General features: G+C 38.3%; 2 protein-coding genes across 3 annotated transcripts in view; both read left to right on the top strand.

Annotated features, from left to right (window-relative positions):
- The first annotated feature begins 6,280 nt into the window (after positions 1 to 6,280).
- ankrd10b (ankyrin repeat domain 10b) lies at positions 6,281 to 22,031 on the top strand. 2 transcript variants are annotated; one of them, XM_039817240.1, is made up of 6 exons: positions 6,285 to 6,674; positions 7,587 to 7,739; positions 8,698 to 8,789; positions 17,376 to 17,641; positions 18,878 to 18,985; positions 21,249 to 22,031. In XM_039817240.1, exons 1-6 carry the CDS (start codon positions 6,477 to 6,479, stop codon positions 21,467 to 21,469), a joined length of 1,038 nt encoding a protein of 345 aa, XP_039673174.1. In that variant the 5' UTR covers positions 6,285 to 6,476; the 3' UTR covers positions 21,470 to 22,031. The 2 variants fall into 2 exon arrangements, with proteins under 2 accessions (XP_039673175.1, XP_039673174.1); XM_039817241.1 differs by lacking the exon at positions 18,878 to 18,985 and having other exon boundaries at positions 6,281 to 6,674.
- A 581-nt stretch (positions 22,032 to 22,612) lies between these two features.
- ube2al (ubiquitin conjugating enzyme E2 A, like) overlaps positions 22,613 to 26,550 on the top strand; it is a 6,706-nt gene continuing 2,768 nt past the window's right edge. The window contains exons 1-5 of the mRNA XM_039817242.1: positions 22,613 to 22,819; positions 25,182 to 25,262; positions 25,384 to 25,409; positions 26,052 to 26,141; positions 26,221 to 26,309. Of these exons, the coding sequence (XP_039673176.1) occupies positions 22,776 to 22,819; positions 25,182 to 25,262; positions 25,384 to 25,409; positions 26,052 to 26,141; positions 26,221 to 26,309 (330 nt within the window). The 5' untranslated portion in view covers positions 22,613 to 22,775. The remainder of the gene's footprint in view (positions 22,820 to 25,181; positions 25,263 to 25,383; positions 25,410 to 26,051; positions 26,142 to 26,220; positions 26,310 to 26,550) is intronic.

Genomic DNA, 26,550 nt, shown 5'->3' with positions numbered 1-26,550 from the left:
GACTAACGGCAGACCGCTACAATCACCTAGCGGTTCGTCGAATTAGCTATTAGCTAAACTAACGTTAGCTAGCGTGGGAACAGATTGGGTAGTGTCGTAAATCCTCGTACCACAGCGCATGCGTGAACATGTTGCGCATGCGCAGAACGGATTGTGCCGGTGGAACGGATCGGGTACTGACAGAGACGGAAATGACGAGTGCAATGAGGTGACTACAGTCTCTCAAAATCTGATGAAAATCTTTTAAACTGACCTTTGTTGAGCTGAAATGAAGACAGATTCAGCAACTGCATGGCCTATTTCTCGCTTAAAATGTTTTCAGAAACACGTTTCAGTGAACTATTTTAGTACAATATGAGATCATATTCTGAACGGCCGCCATGACAGTCTGGCTCTCAATATCCGGAGAAAACAAACCCACGTTCGTCCAATCAGCTGCCGGTTTTCATTTCTTGGGCAACATTACAGATTAGCGCCGCCTGCTGTTATAGAGATGTATTACGTCTTGTCTCCTCTTGTCTTTTTGGTGTGTTTTGTGGCAGTTTTTTGGACCTCGGGGACGCGACTGATCATATCGACGGGGTTTTCTGTCAACGGTCGCCCGTCGGCTATATGTGTCCCGGCCTTTACACACAGCCCCATAACATCTAGATAAGTTCAAGGTTGCAGTGCATGTGTGAAAAGGGCAGTTGTTTCTAGTCAGTTCTTTTGATCTCAGCAAACAGACAGTAGTCAGGTGGGATATTTAACCAGGCTGATAAACTATCAGCGGACATTCCTGTGTAGACGTGTAATCAAGGTCAACGACAGAGATTAAGACACAGGAACTGGCAGCAGCAGCAGGTTCATAAATTCACCATACCTGTCAAGTATCCCGTTTTGGCCGGGAAAGTCCTGTATTTTACCCTTCTTTTCCGCCATCCTCCCGTATTAGTATTTTCCCGTAAATCTCCCGTATTTTAACCTGCGTTATTAAAAAATAATAATACCCTGGACCCGAGCGGAGTAAAAAAAAGAAAAAAAACATTCCCAATCTGAGCTCTGTCACTAGCCTCGCGATAACTGCCACGTGCAGTAGCCTACTACAGGTACTGTAGGTGGCAGTTGTCGCAAGGTTAGTATGTGAGGTCAGATGATGAGTGACAACACGGGGGGAAAAAAAGAAGAAAAAAAACTGAGACGGATGATGGACGCTACGACAGAGACGGTGCGCTGCCAAAACTTATGAAGGCTTTACTATGCATTCCCCATAGCAATGCAAGTTCAGAAAGGGTGTTTAGCATGGTATGAAAGATTGTTACAGAGAATAGGAAGATGTTAGACAACAGAACTGTCTGCGCTCTACTCTCATGTAAAATTAACCACTCTGGCCCAGCCCACAAATACACTCCTTCCAAAACAGTCTTAAAGAATGCAAAGTCTGCAACAAATTTGTACAATAACTCAATAAAGAAAAGTTATGTGAAATTAAAAGAAAAACTGTAAAAGAAAAGCAATATGAAATGAAAAGAATGTGTGGAATGAAAATAAAATGTAAATGTAAAGACAAGCAATGTTATAAATTGTACATGTTTTCAGCATTCTGCATCAAGTGGTGATTTTAGCTTTCTTGTACACCTGTCTTAAAATGTAAGGTATACTGGAGCTTGGTTGGGGTGGTGGGACTGCTCGAGGCGGGCACCGGAAAATTTCCCTTATTTTCAAATCCAAAACTTGACAGGTATGAAATTCACATTGGAGTGACGCATGAAAAGACAGAAAGATAACTCATTATAAAGACCATATGCAGTCACATAACACTCAAACAGACAAGATGATCTAAAAGTAAAAATACAACTTACAGAAAGCTCTGTTTGTGAACGAGTGCTTGTCAGAGATCCAAACTCGTTGGTATTTAGCTAAAGCTGCTAAAAATCAAAACCAAATAATGTATTTGCTTGTTTGGCTCAATTTGTATCACACTGGTTGAATGACAAGTTAAACTGTCAAATATATGAAACCTTGTTGCTCAGTTACAGTACACTGCAGTATTGTGATATGCTTCAAACCTGTGTCCTTTTGGGTTAAAAAGCTTATTTTAGCAACGTACTTGCTGTGCTTCCAAACGTTTTCAGAAGAGTAGAACTATTCTCTGTCTGACATTAATCACATTGTATGATGAGGGTGTAGGTGACACACAAAAGACACTGTGCTCTCCTTATTGTACTCCCTGACAGCCTTAAGGCATTTATTGTCGATGCAACAATACCATACTGTTCATGTTACACAGCCTTACAGGATCCACTTCAAGGATTTGTACTGAGAAGTTTAAATTCTGGGTGCTCCATAATGAGCATAAAACACAATTGGATCTCACAATTTGACTTTCCTGTAATAAAGCACAGGCACAGACTATTATGTTTCACACGTATTTGTTTTTCTAGTGATATGAAAATATAAAAAACTAAAAAAGGATATTGTTTGGAGAATTCTTTATCAGCAGTACTATTACTACTTCCTCAGTGATCTAAAACATAACACTGGGATGTCAATCCCTCCTGTTAAAGTTATTGCATTGTGAGGGTTGCATTATGGGTAATGTATGCACCAGGATTTCACAGGGAAGAAGAATGAATAAAATATAAAAATACACTATATCTGGATTTTTTTTACACTTTCATAAACCGTCATGAGTATGAGTATAGAACAGTATTATAGCAGTGCAATGCTAAATCCGTGGAGCACTCTTTTAAAGAGACACTAAAGGTTGGGTTATGCACAAACAGAAATAGTTTGTATGAATCTTTGTTTTTATGGACTGTAATACTAATATTCAGTTTAATAAAGCCTACATTATAGCCTGTTGTAAAGTAGGTGCATTTTTAACACAATAAGAGTGAAACAGGTTCCTCTATGTTGCAATACGTGACATACTCTGTTCTATATGTTCTATATTTGGAACATCTGATGATTTTTCATGCATATTCATTAGTGTGTGTGTGTGTGTGTGTGTGTGTGTGTGTGTGTGTGTGTGTGTGTGTGTGTGTGTGTGTGTGTGTGTGTGTGTGTGTGTGTGTGTGTGTTCGTCACTTGTTGAATAGAGGTAAAGAAGGTGACTTTGGAAAACTGGGTAATGATGTGCCTCCACAGACCATGTTAAATGGTTGGCCACTTTAACACAATGGTGACATCATCACAGCAGTAATATTAGTGTGACGCACTTCGCTGAGGCTCATTAACATTCTTTTCGTTCCAAAGCCTTTCTCATAACAGAAAACCGCTTTGGAGCTCGCCCAGCGCATACTGTGATAGACTCCAGCACACCGCAATCCCCCACAGGATAAGCTGGTTTAGAAAAATGGATGGGTGGATGGTTGTTGCTTTGGAGTAACAAAACAGGACAACTAGGGAAACTGTGTCTTCTTTCTTCCTCCATGTAGCTTAAGAATCCAACTATTAAGGATGACACTAAAGCCAGGAAAATACAATTCATATATTACGTCAGAACTAAATCTTAGACTGCTGATATTGATTGGTATTGAACCATAATTGGATTCTTGTGGCTTTGGAGTGAAATCAACACTACACTACATCATGCAGCTCAGGTGACCTGCTACTACAGGCAATATCTCCCTCTAATGTACAAAAATAATACTTCACCATGAAAACCGTTCTGGGTAGTGCCTACTAACATAGTTTGTCATGTGGTCTATACTGTCAATAGTCTGTGTACAAAGAGTAAACCTTATCTAAAAAATAACAATAAGAATGATAATAACGTTAAAGGGATATTTCACCGCTGGAAAGATGAATATATCTTTAAATTGGGTCACTTATGTAGTAGAAATGTGAATATGTTTCTTGAAATTGGTCCCTTCTAGGCCGAGAAAAGCCAGAAAATGTGTTTTTGGCTCATGTGGATGAAAGACACCAAATCCCAGAATGCACTTACTTCGCTCCACAACGAGGCCACGCCTACCGCTTACAGAGGCAGTCAACGGAGTCAAGTCTCTGTTGTTTATTGTCATTTCAACCATATACACGAAACGTTTCCCCGAGCCTCAAGTGGTGTTACACATTTAAAATATATAAAAAACGACATTATATAAAAACGACATACAAAACAGGCTACATTTAGTGCACACGCATTATAGGCTCCGTAAAGTTCAGCTAACACATTGCATTACAGTCACAAACGCCACCAGAGCAGTTACTTGGATACAAGCAGCCCATTTCTGCACCAGCCGGGTTAACACAGCCCACCTCCACGAGTTCTATCCGGCGACACAGCAGCATCTCTATCTGCTTGGAAGGCTAGCAGGCCTGGTAGCTATAGTCCGGTACACTGTTGTTCAGCCATGTTTCCACAAAAACAAAAACACAGCAGTCTCTGAACTTGCGTTGGGAGTTTCGTTGAAGTTGGATGTAGTCCAGTTTGTTGTCTAATGAGCGGACACTTGCAAGCAGGATGGATGGCACAAGTGGCCGGCTACCGTTAGCTTTCCACCTAGCTGGAACTCCTGCCCTCGTCCCACTTTTCCGCACACCGCTTTGGATACCCCCTTACCCGGCTAGCAGCTATGAGCAACACCGCAGGCTGAGGTGCTGGTCTCTGTAGCAGGCGAAGCATGCTTAGTGTGTCGAGTATTCCGTCTGTATTAAAGTTTCCCGCATATTCTCCAATCTGTACCAATGTATACACATGTGCGGTAGTTTGAATGCACATAATTGTTGTAAATGTTTTCTGCTGAAAAGACAGAGCTTGTTTAGTGAAGCTTCAAGATGGCTGACACTCAGCTCCGCTCGGCTAGCATCCCATATGAGCGGGTTGAAAACATGCGGAACTAGCTGGCTGTAGTTCATAGACTCTATGTAGTTCATAGAGGGCAAAAATGCCTCTGATGATGCTAAATGACGATTTTTGCGTCATCGGAGGCTTTTTTCCAGACACACAATACAGAGAAGTGTCGTCTCAGGGGGACATGAGGGAGGGAAGCACGGTCATTCGAAAATACTACCGGGTTTCTACTGATACAAAGCTTGATGCTAATTGGCGAAGTATCCCTTTAAAAAGGCATATATTCTGGTATTCCCACCACTGGAATCATCTCTTGTATGTACATTATGTCTACACTGGTCAGAACCTTGCATGTGGTTGTCCTTTTCTTATTGTACAGTATACTCCCATCTTGTGGTAAAGAAGAAACATGACACTTAACTATCACTTGGAGATAACTTACATTCTCTGAGTGCACTTTTACTTCAGTAAAATTTTGAAAACATGACTTTTAGGCTACTTGTGATATAGTATTTCTATTTTTAACATTGTGGGAGTGATTATCCTAGTACTTATTTCCCCACTGTCAGCTATTGAAATAAAACTATTAAATCAAATAAATGTTGATAATTAAATTTGGTATTGCCCAGCCCTGTGTTTGTATATTGGCATATGCTTGCCCAGGCTTTGGCCAAGGGCCCATTTTGTTAGTTAACCAAGAGGCAGGCTAGTGTGATAAGTTGATTAATGCTGCTTGTGATTGAAAGAGGGATTAGGCCTACTGTACTAAATATCTTGTTCTCCTTCACCCTTCGAATGAAGTCTCTAAACATGGACTCTCAGTCTTACAACAGACTGTCTCAATGTCCTCTGGCTCAGACAGTTGTGGTCTCTTGGACAGGAAGGCAGGTTTCTCTTTGTGTTTCCAATTTCCACAGTGTTTCCTTGCTGAGACCTGACGGACATATAAAATAAAGATGGAATTTAGTACTAAAAAGACTAACTTTGGAATATACCCACTTGGTTTGTCAAACTCAGATTACTGAAACTCATATCACCTGGTTGAACTTTAGAATTAACTTTTGCACAGAAATAGGATTTTGTATCCCATCATTAGAAAGGATCTCTTTTGGGGCTAGTATGACTAGGAGGTCATTTTAGGCCCTTATTATGTCACAGATTTCAGTAGTTTGAAGAATTTGCCTTGTTGGATAGTTCATACATATAAATAAACATATTAAAAGGAAAACAATTAATACAAACACAAATATGTACACACGATTTACCAATAAAAATAAATTAAAAAAAAGGCTGCATGTGCAAAAATCAAATAAAGGTGCTGTGTCTTCCTACAAGCTTGTTTTTGAAGTTATTCTGCTCTCTAGTGGCCATAAAACCACGAACACGTCTTTTAAACTCATAAGTATACAGTCTACTGCCCAGAAGGTGGCGACATTGTGAAAAAAACACCAGAAGGAAAAGAACAAAAGTCAGGAATGTGAGCTCCAGTCCGCAGTTTGCAGCTCACTTGACGTTTCTCAAGTTTTACTCCGGCGCGTGCTCTGCCCATGGATGTATAATAAGATCGTCTGCTTTGTGTTGTCAGGCAGAGGAAAAATCGCATCAGTCAGGGTGGCGCGTGTCCTGATACACAGGCACGAAACGATAGTCATTTCGGTTGTCTGTTTTTAAAGTAGTCAACGTTAGGCATTTATCTAGAATGTCGGTGGGTGTGGAATCTGGATTCTCGAGCGAGGAGGTCTTAAACAGCCGCTTCCCTCTCCATCGGGCATGCAGGGATGGGGATGTCGGTGCCTTGTGCTCCCTTCTTCAGTGCACCTCAAACCCGGCTGACCTCACGGTGGAGGACACCTTCTACGGCTGGACGCCCATACACTGGGCCGCTCATTTCGGAAAGGTAGCTAGCTCGCTAGTTCGGTGTTTGACGGACAACCATTCCCGAAATGAACATGTTGGTGTCCAAAATGAGCGCCAATGGTCTGCGACATAAGCCTCGTCTCGGCCATTTCCTGATGTTGGCTGATAAAACTAAACAGCAGCCATCGTTAACTGTAGGCAGAGAATGGACCGCAAACGTTGAATTGATACTGTTCTTAAACGTTAGCTAACGCATATTTCATGAACTGTACCGATATACATTTTAGATTAGATTAAGGTAACGTTACGCTTTGAATATACGCAACGTTAAGGTTTTGCGAGTAAAAACCTCTGGCTTAACGTTACCTCGTGCAATTTTAACATTAACTTAATGGCCGTTAGATGAGTTGTTGAGATAGAAACTGGAAAATGTTAAGGAGAAAAATTAGCTAACCTTCGTGAGTTTAACTTTTGCTTGTTAACCTAAACTTTATTGATACAATTATGCTAAACACTTAACGGTAAAATATTTAAAACCAGGTGATATCTGAGCACAAAACTTCGTTACCAAGGTCCGTCTGAAATCTTTTTCGAAAGCTTTAATGTTATATTGAGAACGTCTGGTAACTTCCAAGTCAACTTTTAACCGTAATGATCCATTTCTAACGAACTGACCTCTCCTAAAGAATCACACATCTGCTGAGATTTGTGTTTACACTAACTAGCTAGCTGACGTTACGCATTGTTTGCACATAAATTGGATGCATGTCAACAGCAAGAGCTATGAAGACTCATACTGAGCCAGGCCACACATTTTTGCGTCTAACTAGCTACTGTAGTATGCTTGTCTATACCTGCCCAATGACTTCCTGGAAGGTAATGCATTAATGAATCACTGCACATACATTAAAATCTGTCTGACTTTCCATGCATTGTCCTTGTGTCTTCACAGCTGGAGTGTGTGATGCGTCTGATTCAGGTGGGCTGTGGTGTGAATGCGGTGACCTCCAGGTTTGCACAGACGCCCACTCACATTGCTGCATTTGGGGGCCACCCTGAGTGCTTGTTATGGCTACTCCAAGCTGGTGCAGATATTAACAGACAGGTATGACATCAGATGCACACTAAATACTGCACACCAGGGGAATTAAACGGTTCGGTTTGGCACTTTAAAAACCACCCAACTTATCAAGTAAGAATTATCCTTTTTGACATTTCCTGGGGAGGTGCATGTAAACATGATCTGAAAGAAAAGAGGAGAGCAGTGTTAGAGGTTGAGCTCAGACTGATCCCATCAAGGAGGATCACTCTAAAGTGGGGTCGCAACCCTTGCAGTCTACTGTTGCTTCTTACCCCTGGACCTGTTTTATATTCAGATTATGTTAATCGCAGTTTCTGATAATGCATTTGCTCTCAGACTGTTATGTGTTTTACTTGTCACGTTGTTTCCTCTTAATGTATTTTCATGCAGACTCATGCATGCACTGGGGCTATATTTTATGCTCCGCTGCACTGCTGAGAGAAATCAGATTGTAGGTCATGATTACATAACGGGTCTTGTCCTCATGAAACACATTTCTATCAAGTGAGTTTGAATTTGCTTAGTATATGTTGAAATAAACACCTGAGAAACTAGGGAAAACTATGATTTGTGAGCTTAACTCTCATGAATTCCTAATATGGCTGGTATTGGACAGCAGAGTAGCTCAGTGTTTAAACTCAGCCCACATTACAGTTGTTAGAGACCGCCTTCTTGTGTCTTGTTCTTTTTTTTTTCTTCTCTCTCTTCCATCTGCACTCCTACTAATGTGTAACTGTAATAAATGTGTGTGGGCGGTGGTGAGATCTGGGTGAAAAGTTCAGGCTCTTCCCTGTAGAGTTATGACCTCTTATTGTCTGTTTTCTTTTTTTAAACCTGGAGGCAGTTAGGGAGGGATATTTGATTATAAACATACTTGTATATATTTTGTATCTGAAATGGTGTTTTTTGCTCCTACATCTGTTCTTGTGCGCAATACAGTCATGCTTTTTGTGTGTAACTATAGTCTTTTGTCATCACTCAGGACTATGTGGGCGAGTCGCCCATCCACAAGGCTGCTCGTGCGGGCAGTCTGGAGTGTATCAACGCTCTCTTGATTCAGGGAGCGAAAGCTGAGTAAGTCCTGTGATCAGATCTGTGTCTTCATTTCTTTTCCTCTGTACTATTCAACATCTAAGTTACACCTTTGCAAGGGATCGCCACCAAACTCAAAACGGAGCAGTGATGAAATTGAAATGCTAGATTTAGATGTGATTTCTACAGTGTTGCAAATAAGAGTCAGATGATCTGCAGATTAACTTTACAAGTCTGAACGTCAGATTCAAAAAACATACAACTATTTAAAATTTAAGTAATTTGGAACTCTACATTATTGATATTATGGCTGTCCTACACCTACTCAGCCAGAAGGAAGCTGCTCTGTTAAATGCTGCTCTATTACGTGCTAACTTTACTCAATAACTTTAGACTGTGCATAACTAAACAGTGGTGGACATATTTTTAAAAATTCTGCATAACTTTCAAAACAAGTGCAGAATTTATATTTTAAAGATCCTTACAATAAAACATCACCTGGTCTTGCTAATGTGTGTTTCATTCTGGTGTTAAAACCATATAATTGTGTTAAACATTTATTTATCTTCTTCCAGTGGCTTTTAATTATTGTGTGCAGTTTATTAAATAGCAAGACATTTTAATTTGATAGTAGACTTTTAGTTGGCTTAAAACCTTTTTTTGGTGTAGATTGCTAAGGTTTACAAAACAAATCCATCTTAAAACAGTTTGATCATGAGATGCAGTATATAATAGAATATTAATAGAATTGGTGGCGCTCCCTTGAAAATGTGACACATTTTGTTAATCCTTAAAATTGTTGTTTTATCATAGCAACAATTCACATTAAGTTGCCCTCTGTGTAATTATATTGACAAAGACCTATTTGGTTAATATAAATGATTTAGAAGTACCTTTTTTATTCACATTCAGCAGACACTTTCATATTACCTTTTTGTGTTTTTAAGGAAGAGCTGCATTTTAATAGAAGTAGATAATTAACTCAGCACTGTGCCTTTTAATGAATTTACGGCTTTGTAAATTTAGCACAATCATTACAGGTACAAGAGGACAACTTAATGTAAAGGTTGATAAACTGTTCTTAGTCTATTAGGCCATATTGCATGATCTTTGTTAATTCTAGAGTGTTGTTTTCTTTGTTAATATTTGTTTTAGTTACTGTCTTACATATACAACTTGACTGGATGACCAAATGCACATTGGCTCTTTTTTCTGAAGCCCTTTTACTGTCAGTATGAAATGGCTATAATTCTGTTGCATATAAATGAAGTTGCATCAATCATACATAATTGGTTGCATTCTATTTTTAGGAGACTGCACAGTAATTGGAAGATCAGATTTCCTAGTTTTGATGAAACTATTTTGGCTGCTGTCATTGTACAACAGGTGTTATTTAACAAATGTTCTTGGTATTGTCAAGATAAAACATAAATAGATTATGAGATAATGAACTTGACATTATGAAAGTAACCAGCCCAGGCCACCCTGTTTCTTAGTAGTATTTAAGGAAGTGGGTAAATAATCCACCTAAATTGTAGTGCTTAGCCAGACCTTGTTAGTTGGCAGCTCCTTTTGTGCTGTTCGATTTAAAACATTGTTATTGTTGGTTCACCTGAAGTGTGAACAAAGGCAGAAGAGACACAACCCATCTTTCTTGTTTCTTAAATTTAGAGTTTGTAAAACCTGTAGGGACACAAAACACTTACAAATGATTGCATGACTTAACAAACCATAGTTATTTCTAGAAGGGTTTGTATGCCAGTCAACTCAATGAACAAAGCACTTAATTTACCTACTGTCATATTTTATGGATGCAAATGTTATTTTTTGGGTTGATTGTTATTCTTAGTTTCTTAAAATAGTCCATGTTTTGTTTGGCTAGAGTAATTATATAATATAGTTTAATATTCTAGGAAGCTGACCTTAAATGTTGCAGCATATTTTAATCAAACATTTAATTTAGAAATTTGTCTTTCTTTTACAGCTCAACTATTGTTTTACGTGCAGTTTCATTTTTTGCAACAAGTTGTATGCCTTTTTTCTGATGCCATTGATGTTCAGAGACCCAAAACAACCAGGGGGTTTATAGATGCACAGTTTATTGTGTGTAGCTTTTTTATTTGTTCATCCTGAAAGAAATTGCTCATTATGTGGTCTTCTAAATCTGAGCTCAGCAAATGATGTCAGTGGAAAAATACCTTAGTGAAATATTGGCTCTACTTATTATGTACTTGTTACAATGAGGATAGAAGGCATTTGTATTTGACATTATTGAATGAAGTTGTGATAGTAGTTCTGCTGACTTTGGGCCTCTTCTTACCTCTTGTTCCAATAAGGAATGCAATTTTTAAGTGTTGTTGAAACAAGCACATATGCATGTCCTTGTAGTGTGTTATTGGACTACATGGCCCTAGTAACACAAAACACAATATAGAAATAAAAGAACTCAAATTATAATTGTATGCGGGTTCAGTTGATCCTGACCGCTGAGACATGTTGGTTTTTATTAGTCAAACTGTAAACCAAGGTGATTTGATTTACTCTTAGTTGAACCTTAATTTCCCATGAAACCCCTGGTTGATTTGGCGGTTTCAACAATATAAAACAAATGTGTTCGTTTAGACATGTTTATTTCTTGTTAAGGTATTGTAATGTGCATTTGGTTATCAGCTGATGAGTAATATTTTTGATGGAAATTATATGTGATTTCCTGCAGGTTACAGATTAATGCATTTAGTTCAGTTCATGTGTCAGGTGTATTTTTTTGTTTTTGTTTTTAAACTTATGACCCAGAAATGTATAGAGGCACAACTGGGAGGGAAACTTAAGAGGCACACTAGATGGGAATGAGGCTCATGACAAAATCACTTTAGACTAACAAAATTAAGTTGGTGTCAAATGTCACCAATGTTACCAATAATGCTAATTTCTCACTTATATCTTCTTAAAATCAATAAGGGTCTAACTTAAAATAAATATAAAGTTACCCAAAGTCCAAAGAAAATTTGAAAGCCAAATAATCCTTATGTACTTTGTAATATGCCATTTGGATTATTAATATTTTATTGTGTCGTGTGGCACGGTAAGAAATACTGTTTATCATTTTATGAAGACTTTGTGTACAAATTAACATTCTTAAAGTCACACAAGATAATTATCAATGCTTGTCTAATTCCTTACCTGTTATTTTTTTTTTTTTTTTTTTTTTAGTAGTAGCAAAAGTGCAAGACAAATGCAGAAGATTCAGTAGACAATGGAGTATATAATGAGCTGTACAATGACCTTTTCAGGTATAACCCATTTTATAATTGTTATAGTGATATTTTAGTGAATCAACAATGGATATACGTAATAAATTACAGTTGTGTAAATATTTTCCTTTTTAAATAACCCATCACAATTTAGAAAGAACTTGAACTTGATTTCAGTTCCATGAATATTTCCTTCATTCCTGGTTCAAACCTGGGTCAGATTTCAAAGTTCAAAGTTTTTTCATGGTAACATGAACATTTTAGTGGATCCCTACATGCCCTCAATCTTCCCTCTTAAGATCTCGTCATTTTGATGTCCAACTTTTGAAGACCGCTTTAAGCACCAATCTGTTACACATCTAAGAAAGGCCTCTGTGCTGCCACCCACAACAAAATCGAGACAACAGTGAACAGTCTACAGTGAAACCCAAATTTGCTGCATCATGTTAATGAGATGGACATTGAACTTTGTTTCAGTAATATTTGAATCCTTAGCATTTTCACTTATTTTTCTTGCTGTAAACCTCCTTTGCGAACTACTCACTTTGTTGGGTTCCTTTTGTGAAGATTCTTGAGTAAAGGGCGTTTGCATTGTGATAAAATGCTTTGCGTCACCTCACATCTTCTGCTCTTGTATACACCTCAAAGACTACAACTGGCCAGCTGGCCCGAGCCTTCATAAGAGGAAATGATTAGCCTGTCAGTGCCCTTTTCCTACTCTCTTTGTTCTGGCGTTGTCAGCTTTTTGCTTGTTGAAGAAAGAGAAACAGGAGAAACCACACTGAATGGATCATTCTCTGATTCATTCAGTTCAGAGCGTTCTCTCACCATCTGCTCCCACCACTGATTCAACACACCAAGTTGGCCGAATGTCTGCCGTAAAAGGTCCTACTGTGGTTCTGAACATCGTAGAAATTGGAGGCCACAGATGATCAATCATTGCCCAACAGCACCTGATGGCTGACTGTGGGTTAGAGTCAGGGGCCTGATGCCTCCTGATCTTTTATAAAATATTTGGATGCATTTTATTGTCAAAGCTATGAACTAAAGCTTTCGCCCTCAGAGGCTTTTATTCATTTTCATGAAACCTTGGCTATGAAGAACTATATATGAGATCAACTGGAACTATACCGGTAGTATCATGGTTGGATACCTTTTTCCCGTTTCCTATGACCCATCCACCTGTGTCCTTCCTACTGATACCCCTGTTTCATATGTGCACAGGGATGTTTCCCTTGCACATGCCTGCACTGGAGAGACCTGTTTCCTGAAAAAGAGATAAATGTACTGGAATGACCGCAGATGAAAGTGCGCTCATCCTCCTTATGTCTTATCTTTGTCCCATTACGAAGTGAGAAGACAGTTTCATTGGGGCAGCAAGTACTACATCTGAACTGTTTTAGTTTGCTAAGACTGAAACAGTCTTGTGGTCTTACCCAGCCTTACTGAAGAAACGGGTCTCATTTGCTCACTTCCTTTTTATTGTCTCTCCATTTAATCCTAATTAGACAAAATTCTCATGTTGAAATTAATGTTCCGGTCCTTATGTGCAAATTAAAACAAACCACAAAAGACTGCATACTTTACCTAAATTAAATGTTTCCTAAATTAAATGTAAAAATATATAATTAAAATCCATTTGTCTTCAAAAATAAGCTTAACTTTACTGTTACTATATTTAATCTCTAATATTAAATATCATGAAGAAACGCAATGCTCTGGTAATTGTGATGGCATGTCCACAGTGCCCGCCTCTAAATGTGTTAAAACAATCTCAGATAACGATATTAAATAACCTTTTTCTAATTCCTAACACGTTTCCTCATCAAAACTAGTTTTTTATTTGTCATGAGCCTCAAAGTGCTAAGGTGGTCCATTAGCAAGCTAGCAGCAGGCAGGAATGTGTTAAGAGGCTTCCGGTGATCAGAGTAGTGCAGAGACCAAGGCTTAGAGCAGCTGAGTGAGATGGGTTAGATTTTGCATACCATCATGTACTGAACTGTGTAATGCTAACAATCATCCTGTTGCAATGGTTATTCACTGTCATTTCACTGTACCAAATATTTTACTTCATACACAGAAATGTTTTATTTTGTATGTCACAGTATTAACCCTATACAATATCATAGTCTGTTTTGACATCTAATCTTTGTCACCTTTTCCTTTATGAAAGTGACAAAAGTTTCAAAAAAAAGTTTTCTATACTGAAACAGAACCGTACGTCTTAATGTTTTGCAGCCATTGAATTGGAAATGACTTGGTTTTTTCAAGTAATCCTAGAAAGGGGAAGAATAGACACTGCTGAGTCTGCCCCGTTCCCTGGGATAGCCGCACTGTTGTGGCATTGAGTGTTCTCACTATCGCTTCCTATCTACACACTGGCAAACTGTTGAGGTATTTCTTGCGGTGATTGGTTTTAATGCTAGGTTTTTATGAATCAAAACTAAAGTTTTAGACCTGCATGCTTTGCTTATTATCCATGATTGTTCCTGTATCTAGTCTTTGTTTTTATTTTATGATTTAGTTTTTTATTTTGTGAACTAACCATAGGAGCCCTTTATATGGACAGGTTTAATCACGTGAGTCCCATGTCAACATGTAGCATGATAATAGGCTGCCTCTGGAAGGTTAGACGATAGTTAGAGAAGATGCATACTGTGTGCTTAGGACGGAAAAGCAAAGCATACCAGGCATTTACAAAGAATTAACGCTTCCTTTTTAAAAAAAATGCATACTAAACCTGGGTTAATTGGTGTACTCTGTTATCCATTTTTTGCATCAGTGCTTACTGTAGATGCCAGGTCTCACTAAAGGAATACTGTTTTTAAGATGTTATGGGATTATTGGCTTATGAGGGGTCATCTAAATAGAAGAAAAAAATAGTTTACAAGTATAATTTCCATCTGATTTGAGCAGAACATAACGTCTGCTGTTGAGATGCTACAGCATCTGAAACTCTCCTTGCTTCTTTTTGGTCCAACTTTAAAACAAGGCTAAATTGGTGGGATTTGATCTTAGGTCAGCACATATGGCTCCAGAGGCCGCAGAGCTAACTACTGGACTTCCTCTGGACAAGTATGACAAGTACCTGGTGTAGCATTTAACATGGAAAGAATTACGATAAATGTAGTTGACAGTGTCGGATTATTGCTTAAAGGATAAGATAATACAGTGAACTCCTTAACATTTATTTTGCTTACTGTAATGTTTTTTTATTTGCTGGTGCCTCTCGCCAATACTGATTTGTTCAGTGAACTTTCTCCGTTTAAAGAGAAACTTAGTTTTTTGGGGTACTGAATTGTTGCATTGACTTAAGAAAATTAGTTTTAAAACAGTTTTGACATTTAGATTTCTATTCCTTAGAGTGAGACCTATACATCTACCTATCCATAAAATGGTTGTGTAAATGTAATCTTTTGGAATAATCATTTTGGAAGCGTTAATTTTGAAGGGGACGGGTAATGTGCATCAAGTTAATGTGTAATTTAAATTTTTTTTCTTCAATCTTAAATTCTTTATAAAATGTTTTTCATGTGCACTAGCTCTTGAAATGTTTCTTTTTTGCACAACTGTTTATATAATATGCAGAGAGAACAATTTCTAAACAGAATGAATGACCAAACAGCAACTGTGTACATTAAATGCATTTAATCGTGTGGAAGTCAATGTCACTTGGTTTTAACTTAACAATAAATGGTTGAATAGAATAGAACAAAACGTAGTGCTTAATCATACAGTTCCTGAAGCAGCCACCAAGTATGCCATTGTATTCACTAAAAAAATTATTTTTGGTGTATTGATATGTTTATAAATTGCCTGCGGATAGTAAAGTTTTCATTGTTTATGTCACATTTTTAATAGTAAATACCGTATAAGATTGGATGTGGGCCAAAGTCCCAGTTCTTTGACAAAGACATGACTGTTTGCTTAGAGAACTCATTTTGCAGTTCGATGACATTTAGACACTGAACAAGTGCAGTATTGTTGTATAATTGGCCAATGGAGAGGAGAGAAATTCTCCTCATTAAGCTAAAAGGCCTCTATTGGTTAGACGAAGACTGACAGACATTGGTTCTTGCACGATAATGTCACATCAGCAGGAGAAAATTTAACGTTTTATATCTGGCAATTTATTCACTTAATAAGAAGATTAACAACATGCATACATATACAAAAAGGTGATTCTTAGTAGCATTTCTTAATCACATTAAGTTTTCCAGTGAAATTGCTTCCATACTCAAGTGCCATGTGCAAAAGCTATGACACAACACTGTTTGCTCATTCATTATTGAACTCAGAAAATCTCCTTATTCCTGCTGCGCCTGGATGTGATTGACACAACTGTATGTAGTGCAAGAAGTCTTCAGGATATACAAACGCCCCTTACAGAGTAGTACATCGGTTTCTCTTGTTTTTCATTCTTTCTTGAAACGACATGAAGACTAGGTCTTTACAGCTTCACCTTTCCAAGAGAAGACCTCTGGATTTCTAATGGTTGAAGGTTGTAGTTTGTCTTTGATTCGTTGGAGTCGTTGATTTTGTGGAGTTTCCTCTGAAGATACAACTTACATCCTTGGATAATCAACTTGTACTTGTCTCAGAAGAACTCTACAATCTTCCTTTGCTCCTTGTTGCATCGCTTTTGTTTTCAGCAATACAGCTTATTTTCTACTTTACACACACACACACACACACACACACACACACACTATACAGTGTACATTCATGTGGACGTGCACACTGCACCACTCCAGGTTTTTTCAACTTAAATTTGGGACATGGCATCATTGGTTGGATGAAGCTTTTCAGAAATCCTTGATCAGTATCACCGCTGGAAATGTGAGATGACAGCGGCCTTTCACCCTTTGCAAAATCCTCCTTGATGTCACATTTTTCCTGCAACAAGCCAAAGCTCTTTAAATCACCTACACAAATTCTACTTTTGGATTCAGTGGATCATTTGACAGAAATATCATCATCCTGTCCAGTTTGTCAGATTCTTTCAGGTTCTCATCAAAATAAACTGGTGCATACCTACAGTTGTCTCAATCGTGTCCTTTTGCAGCAGACATGTTTCCCTAATTATTTGGAAACCTGTCAAGATTTAAGTCCTATGGAAGATGCAAATGATCCAAAAGGATCAGTCGTCATCTCTCATGAGGATGACGAAGAGGATGTGAGAAGGTAGAGCAGAATAGGCTATGTTTGTACATCTGTGTGTCTGTGTATGTGAATACTTGCCTAATGAGTCTGAATGTGTGCCTGTGTGTTTGGTGTGTGTGTGTGTGCGCGTGCTTGGACGTGTCTTATTTTGTTTTTTTATTTGTGTGAATCAAGCGTACAGTGAGTGTCTCTAACACTCCTCCTTCTCGTGCAGTATGAGGAATGCCAGTGGGCTGACTGCTGCTGACCTGGCCCACGCCCAGGGATTCCAGGAGTGCGCGGAGATTCTCTCCAATGCCCAGAACTTCCAACAAAACATGGCTCAGTCCCATAACGGGGCTTTTCTGAATGGCATGACCCAGAATGGGGGCCACGCTCGCCCCACTATCCAGGGACGCAGCTTCTTGAATGGCGTTCCCAACAGAAAGAGGTCGTTTGATGGCATGGAAGCAAACCCAGTGAAGAAGGCTAGACCAAACGGTAGGTCACTAAGCTCATCGTTTTTTAAAGGACAATTCCGGTTCAAAATGAACCTAGGGATTAATAACGTGTATCAAGTCGAACGTTCTCTGAGACATGTTTTCATGCTAATCGAATGTGTCTCTAGCTTTAAACAAGCTACTGCAAATGGGTGGTTAGCTGCTAACGCTACCTTTCGGGGAAGATCGCTGTTTTATACCACTAACACGGCTAAAAATAGCACCACACTTACTGTAGCATAATGAGGGTCCCTACATGTAAACCAAAGCATTGAGAACTTTGTAAGTGTACAGAAAGTTTATTAAAAATATAGGTGTGTGTGATTAAAATATACCCGGTATGTACACTAAAAAAAAAAGAAAAAAGACTGACATTCTTAACTGAAAGCGCTGTGATAGAGGGCTTGAAGTTAAGAACCAGTTACTTAAAAGTGGATGACAAGAAACTTAAAGCTATAGTGTGTCGTTTCTGTCGCCCCCAGGAGGAATTCTAAGTAATGACCACAAAACAGTCGGCGCATCCACATGATACAAGCCTTCCATGCCCCGACCCCTCCTTCACGCAGTTGCTAGTAGCCAAGGAGGACACGGAGAATTAAAAAAACATAATAGTAAGGACCGCAGGTTTCGGGGTGGGGTGTATGGATGGAGGAAGTCGTAGAGTTACTGTGGGGCCAGGGCATGGAGGGATTTGTAGGTGAGAAGGAGGATTTTATATGTGATGTGTGACTTAATTGGGAGCCAGTGAAGGTGGATGAGGGTTGGGGTGATGTGCTGCCATGGTGGACTCTTCAGAAGAGGTCATTATCTTCACTCTAGTTTCTGTGAGCGAAAGTCGCATACTGAGAAATGCAGAGAGTTGTGGAGCTGATGGTCTTAATTAGCTTTGTAGCAACTCATATGGCAATGACTTGAATGTAACAAACTTTCATTATTATAAAAAAGTTACGCACTAAAGCTTTAAGAAAGCGTTTTTTTTTTTGGAGCTTTGACTGTAAATAGTTCAAATTATTTAACAAATTTAGCAAGGAATTTAGCGAGTGGAAATTAATATATAGTAAACAAAATCAGTGTTCATTTATTAAGGCAGCACTATCTTCAAAATGGATGCAGGAACAGCAAGAGATTCAACTGGTGCCTTGCATCATGGCCTAGAGTTTCTGACATTTTTTTAAGTTAAAAATGAAGTTATTTTCAAATATCATTTCTAGCTTTTGTATGCACCTTGTTCTCCTAGGTCTGGGCATGCCACTAGAATTGCTGAATGGGAATGGGCCACTGGGAGGCGCTGGAGAGGCCCAGATGGAAAGCATGAGCATGGAGTTGGCAGCAACTGTAACCTCAGGTGGGCCAGGACCCTTTGCATTTGGGCTGAATGGGTTTGCACCACCTCAAGTGCCGGGGTCCATGGATCAGTGTGGGGACCAGGGGGGGCAGGACAGGTCAATCCCTGCAACTAAAGAGCTGGAGGTCATCACTGTGGCGTCAATGCAGACACCTTGTCGCTGCACCAACTCTTATGCCTACCTGTAGATGGCTTGTGTGTGTGTGTAGACACATGCTAATGTTCCCTTTTGTGTGGAATATCTTTTTGGTATCGTCAGGCTATTTTATTATTTTTTTGCATAACATGCATAAAGGAATACATTTGTTTGGATTTGGTGCTAAGCTACATTTGTACGTATAGCAGTGAATGTGCTGTATTTTCTACTTATCCACGTACCTAATTATACTCCGATGGATTATAGTATTAACATTTCTTTGTTATACAGATATATTTAATGCATCCGTCCAGTTATACAGATAATTGTTGTGTAATCCTTTTATTTTTTTGGTTTATGATAAAGGGTTTTTTGTTTTGCACAATTATACAGCTGCACCCCAACAAACTTAGTAGCATTCTCTCAACACGGTAGGGTCACCAGGGCAAATGTAGGTCATATTGGCTTTATGGAAAAAATTTGACTTTGTCACGTTTAAATCAGTCATTATTGCTTGTCAAATTATGCTTTGTTGCATAATAGGAAAAGGGTAAATTTCATTGGTCCCCTGAAGATGTGCTGGAATGGCTAAAGCTGTTGCATGCTTATCCCAAATAGAAAAGGTTTTGTATTTTTTTTTTAAACTATTTTATGTAGAGACATACACATATACACATAAAATATAATATCTAAATGTGAATGGATGTTTTTTTTTGTTTTACCCCCAGTTGAGTTTATTGAATTAAATTTTTGATTTTAAATAATATATTTAAAAATGATGAGTGCCTAACCACTCTTTAATATACGCAGAGGAAATGTCTCCTGGTGTTGACCGCTACCACACATTAGCTGACTCCATTTTGTGTTCAAGAATGACCTTAAGCCAAAGCATATCCCAAAATGAATGTAGCTTGTAAAGTATAAAAGATTAACTGTGCAGCTTTTTTGTAGTTTGTAGATATCCTGTACTAAGACATAGTGGTCCGTGGGCTTGGAATTGGGTTATTCCTCTGTTTATCTTTTTGTTTCCTTTTTCATTTTCGCTGTGTGCTTTTTGATTCTCAAGTATGGTAAATGTTTACTATTAGCACTTTTTTTTTTTTTTTTTTTTAGGCAACTAGCAAGGCTTGCACATCTGTATGCTACATCATAATACCCAGTCTGATTTTGAAATTGGTAATTGGCCATTTTACAATCGGTAGTTATGAATAAACAGTACTGCTCTAGAAAGTTTGCATGGATTTGCAAAAAGCCTTATTTCTTGAGCTGTATTGAATAGTTGAACAATAACTTAATGTACATTATTTATGACTTTTATAGATCCTGGTAAGGGGAATTCTTTGTGTATTTTGTAGTACGGTTTCATGTTGCAGTTGGGTTCTGTTTATTTTGTTCTACATGGCAGAAAGTTTGACTGTATAGTCACTCAATTTGGAACATCCAATGCTTAGTACTGAGCAGGTTTAGCTTTGTACTTGATTGTGTGAAATCATTAAATGTTGATTAATTTTATAAGTGTGACTGGTGGACTTTTGTTTTCTTGATGTATTCTCATGAATCTGTCAAGTCCTGGCCTTATGGTATTTTTGCTGGCCTGTAAAATGGGGGGAAAAAAGTAGAATTATTTTCAGATGAAATCAAAGGAAGGATTATAAATATGAAACTACTACTAAACTACACTGAATTTTTCCAATTTAAATGACGTCTGCTCATTATGTTGGGTTTTGGATTATGGCATGCCAACATCTGGAAGATTTAAGGTTTTCTTGACTTGATGCAGTAGCTTAAATACCACTGTGGAGACAACTTGGCCACCTTGTCATACAGCAGTAACTGTACACCAAGTCAAAACGTTTGGGTTTATATAAGGCTCTGGAATGTAATTTTCAATTTTTTATTTTCATCCACCAATTTGTGTGGGTCAATCAAAAAAAAAAAAAGTTCTCGTGTGTTGAAATGCAGTCACATAATGTCTTCTAAACTTTTTTTTTGTAGTTGGCTGCTCATTACGAGTCCCGTTTTAATAGTTGTGCAAAACAAAATCAAGCCAGTGTTTCATTATATTTATAGATGCAGGAATAGGGTCACAAATTAATTATATATATTCGCTATTTGTCTCATTTCCAGTGGCAGGTGAGGGTTTTTCCTCAAATGGTCACAGTCAGCCACAGCTTCCATTTGGGTGTGACCCAGCAGCAGAAATCCTCCATGGCCAACTCGTCTACAATGACTCCTCTGAGAACAACGGCACTGAAGGCAGCCAGGTGGAGCACCAGAAGTCTGTGAAAGCAGAGCAGTTGTATGACCATGCCTTCTTCACCACCATGCTTCTTTACCATGGATCCTAAAGTACAAAAGATCTAGTTGACAGGCTGTTGTTGTTTGTTTTGTTTTTTTGCCTGAATGTCTCATATAAGCCTAAACAAGCATTCATTTGCCTTAAAACCATTGAATGGTCCATTCAATAATTCTTTTTGGAAAGGGCAGGCCCATTGTGGATGGACTGAAATGTGTAACTGATTGATTGTTAAGTTAAGAAGTGGGTCTTTAGTTTGTGTTGTTAAAGAGAAAGTGTTTGTTTAGCCTATTTTTTAAGTTTGATTAAGATGTAAATAGCCTTGTTCTGATATACACTAAACTACGCATCTGTTTTTCTTTTTACATTTTATTTGTTTCTGTCTCAACTCAAAATGGGATCCCTGCCTCTTGATGGTAATACAAACCATGCAAGTCCCATGTTACTCATTAAGAATTAAAAAAAAAAAAAAAAGTTTAGCAAAAGTCAAAGTTTGATTGTTTATTTTTGGACCTTCACTGGTATAAATAACTTGTGAAATAAGTCCTTATGCTGGCAAAGATGCCATGTAAATCAATAATAAATGAGCTGCATAGAAATTGTGCTAACCCTTACCTGGACTTTAAGATAATTTTTAAACCACAAGTCTTAAAACGTTTTCATATATTGGGGTCCACTTTTTTACTATAAAAAGCCAAAGCATTCTTGTTGGTCTTAATGTCCATTCATGACCTAGTTACGTTAATCAAAGTGCTAGTTTTATCCATGATACTGCTCTAAATGGAGCAGAGCAGGCTACCCCACTCTAGCCTTACATGTAGGGCACAGTGGTCAAGGAAAAAAGAAATTCAAACTTGAACTTTATTTTCCTTGACAGTGGTGTACTTTGCCAATAGAAACCGGTCACTAGGACTCGTCATAGAAGCACAAACATCAAGTCACTGTGGCCCAGCTCCGTGAGAGACGACGCCCTCATTGAGAATGGGGGAGGAAAAACAAATGCTGATAAATAAAACAAACTAATAGATAAATGTATCTTGCCGGTATGTAGCATAATACTTTTCCAAAAGCATATTTTCTTTACGGCAAGGGATGCATGTACTGATAAATCAATGCCAGAAAGTTTTGTTAGACTTGGCACTCGAAATAGTCTCCTCCTCTTTCCATGATGTGGTATCGTCCAGTAAACCTAGCTGGGCTAACCAAGCTTATCAAGAGAGAACGACGGAAAGCGTCGGGCCGCTGTGAATGTGGGCACTGTAAAGGTGTCTAATAACTTAGATACAATATAGCCTTTTGATAAAATTAGCTCCTGTTAACGTATCAGTGTTATCAATACGTGTTTCACAAGTTAAGCCATGTCAACCCCAGCTAGAAGGAGACTTATGAGAGATTTTAAACGGTAAGTTCATAGTCAGAAATGATGCCGATGCCGAGAATGTTAGTTAACGTAGCTAAGCTATGATTTGTCAAAAACAGCTAACATTAGCCTAGCTTACGTCAGCTTGAACCAGTATTTTTTTTTTATATATAAATCTATTGATTAACCAATCTCCACAGTAAACTACGAACGTAACGCAAACACTGTGTAGTTAATCTAGTGTTTTTGCGAATCTGGAAAAATAACGTTAATTTTGTAGAAGCGCTTCGCCCGTAGCTAAAAGCTAACGTTAAGAGCTAACAGTGCTAGCTGATACACGTTAGCATGGTAGTCGATTAGAAGTAGCTACTGTCAAAGATCCTCTATAAACCGTCTCTGGTATCGTTACTGTCTTAGTTTACGACCGGTAACGTTATCCTTAAACTAGGTAACGTTAGCATTTAACGGTTAATGTCGGCGACAACCATGCAAGTGACCGGTTGGCCATTTTATCATTGGGCAAAACACGTTTAATGCAACTTATCAAACGTTAGTGCTTTGGGAATGTAAAAGGATGTCGTTTAAGTGACATTAGGCAGTGTAACAGTAAGCTAGTTAATTTACCTTGCCAACATACATTAGCAAACATGATTAAAAACCATACAGTCCCTACATAAGTAAAATAGTTTATCAGAGTTTGGTGTTAGGTAAGTAATTGTGGGCAGATTTATTTTGAATTGAGATCTAGCACCACAGTAGTAATATCAATAACCTTTTTTATATTGCATCTTAAAAAAACAGTTTAAAAAGTGCTTTGACAGACAAAGCAAGGCAAAAGTAAGCTATCCAGGTCAATATTTCAACAGAGTGCTAAACAGTGGGGCCAAAACAAAGGCAAGACACAATTTGGATAAATAAAAACAAGAAGGCAAAAGACTCCTACATAGTAGAGAAAACTAAATAATAAAAAAGTGTAAAAGCAATACAATCAATAAGTAAAGTAAAGGCCAATACAGTTCTTATTTTTTTTTGAAAAGAGACATCACATTAAAGTCCATAAAAAATAGGTTTTAAGAAGGGATTTAAACGAGTTCACTGACTATGCTTATCTCTCCAAGCAGGTTCTTCCAAAGTCGAGGGACCCTGATGGCAAAAGCACGGTCACCTCGACTTTGGAACGGCCAGAAGAGGCCCCACCTGAGGGTCTAGGTGGCTGGCTCATATCGGGTCAACATCTCCACTATATAGCTTGGAGCCAGACCCAGAAGAGCTACTGAAATCCCAGACAAATACATTGTGTTAAACATTAGAAGAACAACATTAAGCCATAGCTGAAGCAAAACAATACTGGACGATACAATTCTGAAGTCAGCATCAAACTGAAATTTTTTTTTTTCTTCAACTTATTAGCAAGCTGCGCCAATATAACTAAATAAATCCCCCTCCCCCCCATATATCCCAATAAAAGAAGCCTTTTTACTTCTGATCTGATTTCATCTCACTGTAAATTTCAGCAGCTTCAGATCATTTTATAGTACCGATTTTACTCATAAGTGTTTCTAAGTAAGCTATTGGAACCTTTTCACAAACTTCTGTAGTCCTCTAGTGATTGTGCAACTGACAGTATTAGAATGACATATGTGGTTTGTTGCAAAAGGTGTGGGAGGTTAACATTTTAGTTTTGATCTATCATATCAGTGTTCCTATTTTGTAAAGGTTAGGGCTATGATAAGAGAAATATTGTACCACTAACTACACACTGCTCAGAAACGTAATTTGTTGTACTTTTATACCAATGAGATGTTGATTTTAAAAGGAAAGTTAATCACAAAAACAAGACATTTGTTTTACAAATATTCCCCCTTTATTCAAAATTAGCTTTGGACTAAGCTCCCTCAATGTGAGGATAGGTTGCTAACTAGTTAGTAATGACATTGTTTATCTCAGCTGAAAAAAACTTTAGATGATGCATTGTAGTTGGTAAGAAATTATAATGTGAACATGATTTTTGGCGCTGTCTTCATTGATTTACAGACAGTTACTTAGTTGCTATCGTGATATGTATATATTTGTTCAACGCAGAAGGCTGAACAACATTTTGCGAAAATACTAAACATCACCAGGGTTAAATGGCACAGTCAAGGTGGGACGTAATCACTTCATGTGGCAGTAAAGTCTGCTTACTCTAAGCTGAAGTCTGCTGTATTTACCACCAGCCACATTAGCAGGGAGTTATGGTTATTTGAAATATTAAATTTGTCATTTTGACTTTGTGTTGAAAGAGGCCATTCAATTACGGGATACACCTGACTCTGGCTGAATACAACTAGTTTCCTGTTAGTGGAGAATAGTTTAGAAGTCCTTCTATAAACCTTCTCCTTGTTTGTGTGTTTTTGTTGTAAAGGCTACAAGAGGACCCTCCAGCTGGTGTCAGCGGTGCCCCATCTGAAAACAACATTATGGTGTGGAATGCAGTCATATTTGGGTAAGACATTGATGCACAGCCATAATATTAATGGCAAGATTTCCCCCACAACTACAGATTTTATAGATTTGTGTAAAGTGCAAAAGGAATGATGAAATCCCTTTTTTCTCTAAACTCACAGCCCTGAAGGAACTCCCTTTGAGGACGGTAAGCATCTCACATCTCTTTTACCACAACCAAACCAAAATAATATCAAACACATTGTTATATCTAATGTTATTATCAAGTAAGTAAGTTGCAAAAGTATGTTGTGTTAAGCTCAAATGTTCTTGTTCTTTCCCCTTTGAAGATTTTAACGTTATATTTTACGGTGAAGAACATGCCATTTCCAGTGGCACATGCCAGGACATGCCACTTCCAGCTGCCACGTGCCACTTAAAAATCTAACTCCTACTGCACTGTGACTTCAACAAAACTGCAGAGCCGACATTGTTTGCTCTGTCCGCACCTCTGCGCCCCTGTGTGTGTGTCGGACCTCTGCTCTCTGTCAATATGCAGAGAGGACAGATAAGCTCGCGCTTACTCTCAGGTACCAAAATTTGGCACCGTTTGATTTTACGTGACCCAATACTCAGTAGTTCCGACGTCATTCAGTCAGTACTGGTAAAAGTACAGGGTTCGGTACCCCCCCCCCCCTTTCTATAGTTGATAAAACTGTAATATACAACTTCATGTTGATAGAGGGAGTGTTCAATGTTAGAGGTCACTGCTCCAGCACACTTTTCTGCCTTGGAACATTCCTCACTGGCTCACAAATATGTTTTTTTGTGTGTCTCGTCTTTGTCCCAGGTACATTTAAACTCATTGTAGAGTTCACAGAAGAATACCCCAACAAACCCCCCACAGTACGATTTGTGTCAAAGATGTTTCATCCAAATGGTAGGAATATTGTCTCTTCTACTGGCCCATTAAAGTGTTGATATTTGTGTGTAGTGTATAATTATGTTTTTTTCCACAGTCTATGCAGATGGCAGTATATGTTTGGACATCCTACAGAATCGTTGGAGTCCCACTTATGATGTGTCCTCTATTCTTACATCTATCCAGGTAGGAAGGGTCAATAAACAGCAATATATTAAATGGATGTTATAAATGCAGGCACGCCTTATTTTACTTTTGACGAAAGTGAGTAAACCAAAGGTCCTCAGTTTTCTGTGATATAAAACCGGTAAAGCTAACCCTATCTTGTACGTGGAGAAGCTGTAACCACATATTTGATGTCTAACTAGATGGACTGAAATGAATCATTGTATATCAGAATTTAAACACAGATTTTTTTTGGTAACAC

Source organism: Perca fluviatilis, chromosome 12, assembly GCF_010015445.1.
Source record: "Perca fluviatilis chromosome 12, GENO_Pfluv_1.0, whole genome shotgun sequence".
Lineage (NCBI taxonomy): Eukaryota > Metazoa > Chordata > Actinopteri > Perciformes > Percidae > Perca > Perca fluviatilis.
The sequence above is the reverse complement of the archived record's forward strand: the minus strand, read 5'-3'. Positions and strand labels throughout refer to the sequence as shown.